General features: G+C 27.3%; 1 protein-coding gene across 1 annotated transcript; it reads left to right on the plus strand.

Moving 5' to 3' along the window:
- Positions 1-2,025: 2,025 nt before the first annotated feature.
- Positions 2,026-4,651, plus strand: LOC114173989 (patatin-like protein 3). The gene is made up of 7 exons (XM_028058705.2): positions 2,026-2,234; positions 2,320-2,510; positions 2,650-2,836; positions 2,912-3,076; positions 3,169-3,468; positions 3,553-3,728; positions 4,342-4,651. Exons 1-7 carry the CDS (start codon positions 2,103-2,105, stop codon positions 4,403-4,405), a joined length of 1,215 nt encoding a protein of 404 aa, XP_027914506.1. The 5' UTR covers positions 2,026-2,102; the 3' UTR covers positions 4,406-4,651.
- The last annotated feature ends 1,215 nt before the right edge of the window (positions 4,652-5,866 follow it).

Below are 5,866 nucleotides of genomic sequence, written 5' to 3' on the forward strand. Positions count from 1 at the left end.
TAGTTAATTTCGAAACTTTGGATCAACACAGTCTTTATCTTTCGAAATACGTAGATTTAGTCCTTTAATCAAATTTTGTTAAGTTTATTTGGTATTTTTTACGCATTTCAGTATTGTATTTAAGTTATTTATATTGTTTGAGACATTTTTACTTTAACGTTAAGTCAAATATTATTACGAAACGTGCTTGAAATGTCAATAAACTTAATATAATTTGATTAAAATGACAAACTTCACGTATTTCAAAAGATGAATGACTAAATTAATTCGAAGTTTTAAAATTGACTAATTCTAAAATTTAATAAAAGTTAAGAAACCAAAAACATATTAAAAAAAAATACAATGATTGATTAAAGTGGTATCTATATGTAGATTAGAATGAATACTTTAGAGTCCCTATATTTTCTTAATTAGATATTGTTGTTTTGAGAGTGCATTTCGATCCATTTGTTTAAAATTAAATAAATAATAATTTTAAATATAAAATAACCTAGCTGTTATTTTATTTCGGAGATTTTAAATTAAAATTTAGTTCATGTTTGTTTAGAATAAGCAAACAAAACCCTTTTTAAGAAAAGAAATAAAATATTTTAATTAGCCGCCGCTAAATTCTTTTATTTATTTTTAATGATGAGAAGTTCTTCCATGTTTCTGATTATTTTAAGAAATGTCATAAACAGGCAATGATAGAAAACTGTTATTAATTATATCGAAAAAGAAAACTTATAAACAGACGGACTTTCTACACACTTTTTCCTTCAATTTCTCCTTTTTTATTTTATTTTTAAATTAATCTTTAATAACTTTGAAAAGAAATTGAAGTTGCTAAAAATATATTTGTGTCACAATTTGATTTTTTTACCGGAATCATAAATGTTTAGTTATATATGGCAAAAATAAATATACTAGAGTCACATTTTAGAGATAGAGTTTCTAATAAAGTTTTTAAAAGTCGTGTCAAAAAATTATAAGAATCTATAATTTAATTATTCTTTTACCTCCACTTCAAAATAACGTAAGATCATTGAATGTACGGACTCAAATTCTTAAATATAAATAAGTAATATATATTATTCGGATATTTTTATATTTGTGTATTATAATTTGTCGAGATGAAAGATCTTTGGGAATCATTCACTCTCATCCCTGTGGGAGACTTATGAAAAAAACATTTTCATTTATCCTTTCCTTTTCAATGCAATGAAATTAGTATTTTTCTATTAAGTTTTTATAATAAAAAATTGTTTTATTGAATATATATATTATTTTAAAAATTATCTAAGTATTAATTGTTGAATTTTGTTCTTATAACTTAATGACATAGTCATCTTTCCTTCGTCAACTCTTACCTTTTTTTTTCTTCAAATTCCTTCATCATTCCTATTACATTCTTAAAGAGAGACCAGTTAATTACTTAATTAGATACCACAAAACATAAGTAACAATCACGTTATCTTATTTGATGACGACAGTTAAATAACAAAATATTTAAAAGAAAATAAAAAGTATATTTTGAATACTCACTATAACATTTTTTTAAATTAAAAATAATTAAAATGAAAATTTAATCAGAACTTATTATTATTGTTATTATTAATCTGGAGAACGATTGTATAGCGTGTATGTATATAACACTACTATTTTTTTTTTTCACGCGATAATATTTTAAATGGCGTTGAAGTCAAAGATTTCACAGAATCAAAGTTTTTAGAACATATACTTATAAAATCAATTATTTTCCAAGTCAAAACTAACTTATTTATATTTTAATTCTAAAAGATTAGATGAAAGAACGTTTATTTTAACTTATTTTCGTTTCCCGCATATAATTTATTAATGCCACTGTATTTTTTATTCGTTATTCAGATAAACATGTACTTCAAGAGTCCAGTCATTAATTTTGAATTCAGAAACAAGGTAAACCTAATTGAGAAGGTTTTTAATAGCCACCACCAGCTAGTTTTTAATTTTTTATTTTTGCGTGAAATATGTATAATAAACTCTACATATATATAATCCTGCAAGGAACCTCTGTAGTTCTTCACATATCCATATCCACACGGTCGTTAATCATTGAGTTTGATACAGTTTTCGAAACAGCCATGGAAAATCCATCTTCATCCGAAACTCAGCCTCCAAAATACGATCTCATTACGGTTCTCAGCATTGACGGCGGCGGAATCCGAGGAATCATTCCCGGTGTTATTCTTGACTACCTTGAATCTCAACTTCAGGTTAAGTACACAGAGGCAAATATGAACCCTAATTAACACACACATGCTTCATTAACTGATTATTCCTGATGTGTAATATATGCAGGAGATAGACGGTGATAAGGATGCAAGACTTGCAGATTACTTTGATATAATCTCTGGAACAAGTACAGGGGGTCTCGTTACTGCCATGTTAGCAGCTCCAGATCCAAAGGCCAATAATCGCCCTTTGTTTTCTGCCAAAGATATAGTGCCATTTTACCTCAAAAATTCTCCCAAAATTTTCCCCCAGACAGGGTACTCTACTGCTACTACTGTTATTATACTGTCACATACATATATGATCACTATGCTATATCTATATGTCCACATTATTATGATGATGTGAGTGTTTCTATATATCGGTTAATCTTTTATAGTTTTCACGTGCATGCAGTGGAATATTCGCTTCGCTGGTAAACGTAGGGAAAGCGCTGATGGGACCTAAGTACGATGGGAAGTATCTACATGAGTTGATAAGAAAGATTTTAGGGGACACAATGTTGCACCAAACCTTGACCAACGTTGTTATTCCCGCGTTTGACGTCAAGAAACTTCAACCTACGATCTTTTCATCGTTTCAGGTGATTAGTTAATATGATTTTTATAGATTGTTTTTGGTTGAAATAGTTTAATGTAAATCCAGTGATGTTGTGCAGTTGGAAACGGAGGCGGCTTTAGATGTAGCATTGTCAGATATCTGCATAGCAACCTCGGCTGCTCCGACCTATTTGCCAGCTCACTATTTTACAAAAGAAGATGGTCAAGGGAAAGTCATAAAAGAATTCAACCTCATTGACGGTGGTTTGGCGGCTAATAATCCGGTGAGATTCTCGAAGGTGTTTCTTTTGATGTTATTAAGGTTTTAAAAGTTGGTTTTTTGTTGATATCTTTGGTTTGTGTTAATTATGTGCAGACTTTGGTTGCAATTAGAGAAGTGACGAAGAAAATCATAAGGAAGCCAGATGCAACACCGATCAACCCTTTGGACTATGATCGTTTTCTGGTTCTGTCATTAGGGACTGGATCAAACATGAGCGAGCAGAAATACAACGCAAAGGCGGTTTCGAAATGGGGAATTTTAACTTGGTTGGTCAACTCTGGGTCAACACCCATTATAGATTGTTTCAGCGAAGCAAGCATTGATATGGTTGATTATCACAACGTTGTTGTTTTCAGTGCTCTTCAATCTGAAGACAACTACCTCCGCATTCAAGTAAGTTAAATAATTACATTCTGTTGTATAGTTTTTTAAAGAAAAAGATGTTACAATGTGTTTGTGTGGATATATATGAATCAGGACAATACATTAAAGGGGGATTTAGCATCTGTTGATGTGGCAACAAAAGAGAATTTGGATAATCTGGTGAGAGTGGGAGAGGAGTTATTGAAGAAAACAGTGACGAGAGTGAATCTTGATACAGGACACTATGATCCACTTCCAGATCAAGGCACCAACGCCGAAGCACTCAAAAGGTTCATTTTATTTGTATAAATAGATTTAAGTATTTTTATTCCTATTTTTTAATTGAGTTTCTTATTAAGTAATGCAATTATTATTTTATTTATTTAGTTGTTTTCATGTATTAAAAATAAGAACTTTTTGTAGTTAATATAAAATAACAAGTAATTTTTTTTATTACAAATATGTTTTATAATGATTTTTTTCAATGATTTTGTTGTCAATATTTACAATGACAAAAAAAAATAAAAATTAAAGATTGTCATCTCATTAATATAGATGATCGTGATGATTCATTGTTATCTAACATACTTTTAATTAAAAAAATAAATATTATTTATTGTTTTATAATAATTATAATATTATTTTATATTTATCGTAATATTTAACATACCCAAATAAAAGATAAATTACAATTATACTATGGAAAAAATTAAATATCAAACATTTAATTAAAAAAATAAAAAAACCATACTTAATAATTAATAAACAAAAATTTCAATAGACTCAACTGAAAATTCTCAATATATAATTAACGCCAAACTTAATAAAACCATACTTTTAATTCCATTTTTTTTGTTTGTTTGCAGTATTAAGACTAATTAACAAGTTGATTCATGTTTGCAGGTTTGCAAAGTTACTCTCGGATGCAAGAAAGAAGAAAAAGTCTAACTCACAGGATGGAAATTAAATGATCAGAAGAATCCATGGTTGAAGCTTCGCATATATATATTTGCCATAATTCCTATACCATTAAAATACAAGTGTTAAAATTTCTACCATATTATTATAAATGTTAAAAGAAAATACTCCCTTCGCTTACTTTTAAATGTTGTACCTTTTTAAAAATGTTAATTGTATTTAATTATTTTTTATGTATTTTGTAATCTTTAAATAATATATGCATGTGTTTATTTGTGTGTGAGATAGAGAAAAACGTGTAACAAGAAACTGTATATACTTGTTTTATTTGAATATAAAATTTCTTATATTTTTTCTCCTATAAAGAAAGACAAAATATATAATAGAGAGAATAGTTATTATCAATTTTAAACTTAAAAATAAAAGTTAAATTTATCATTTTTTATTCTGGATCAAAGATCAAAGCATAGACTTAAACTCTATTTCTTTTAATTAGCACGTCCTCTTGACAATAACTCCATATATTTTTCAATATAATATTTTACATTAACTTCCACTTATATATGGATTTTTTTAGTAGTTAAGTTAGTAGTTAAGAGGTTTACTAATAATTTAGTTTTAAAATATTAAAATAAACATATTATTTTGAAACTATTTTCTTAACTTGCTATCATAAAATTTTAGTGTGTTAGATGCTATAAACCGGGTAACATGTCTCATTCAAAGACTAAAGCTCTCTATTAACTCATCTTTAACATTGACTTTATTCGATTGTTAGAATTAAAAAAAAAAAATATTAACACCTTACAACTTATAACATTGTCTAATTCAAAGACTAAACTTCTCTATTAACTCATCTTTAACGTTGACTTTATTCGATTGTTAGAATTAAAAAAAAAAAATGTTAACACCTTAACACTTATAACATTGTCTCATTCAAAGACTAAACTTCTCCTAAAACCATTTCTAATTCCAACTAACTCAAAATGTTCATTCTAAAAAATCTAAATTATGCTAGGAAAACTTATACAAGACACGATTCACAAATAATAATCAACATTTCTCAATTTAAACTTCTCAACCTATTTTTAATGTAATACCTAATAATTTCCAATTTAATCAAGAAAATACCATGTGCTAATTAAAATAAACCCTTCACATCAAACACATTTTATACTTGTTTCCTAATTTAGCATGCGCATATATCTCTATTTAAAGACATTTTTAGAACATCTATTGATCTCAATGATCAATCAACTTACTTTCAAAGTTTTATATGTATGCATATACTTCTAAGTAATCAACACGAACAAAAGAAAAAATCAATTTCATTTTCAGTCTATCATAACAAAACATTCTACCATCAACTAGTCTAAATAATACATATCCAAAATTTCAATAATTAATGCTTCAAAAATAACCCTTCTTATTTGAAATTTACTTGATTCCAAACAAAAGATTATGGTAGCGAAAAATTCCTAAAACTTACAAGTTTAGTAAAAAAAATAAA

Source organism: Vigna unguiculata, chromosome 2, assembly GCF_037176805.1.
Source record: "Vigna unguiculata cultivar grain cowpea cultivar isolate G323 ecotype 2 chromosome 2, ASM3717680v1, whole genome shotgun sequence".
Taxonomy (NCBI): domain Eukaryota; kingdom Viridiplantae; phylum Streptophyta; class Magnoliopsida; order Fabales; family Fabaceae; genus Vigna; species Vigna unguiculata.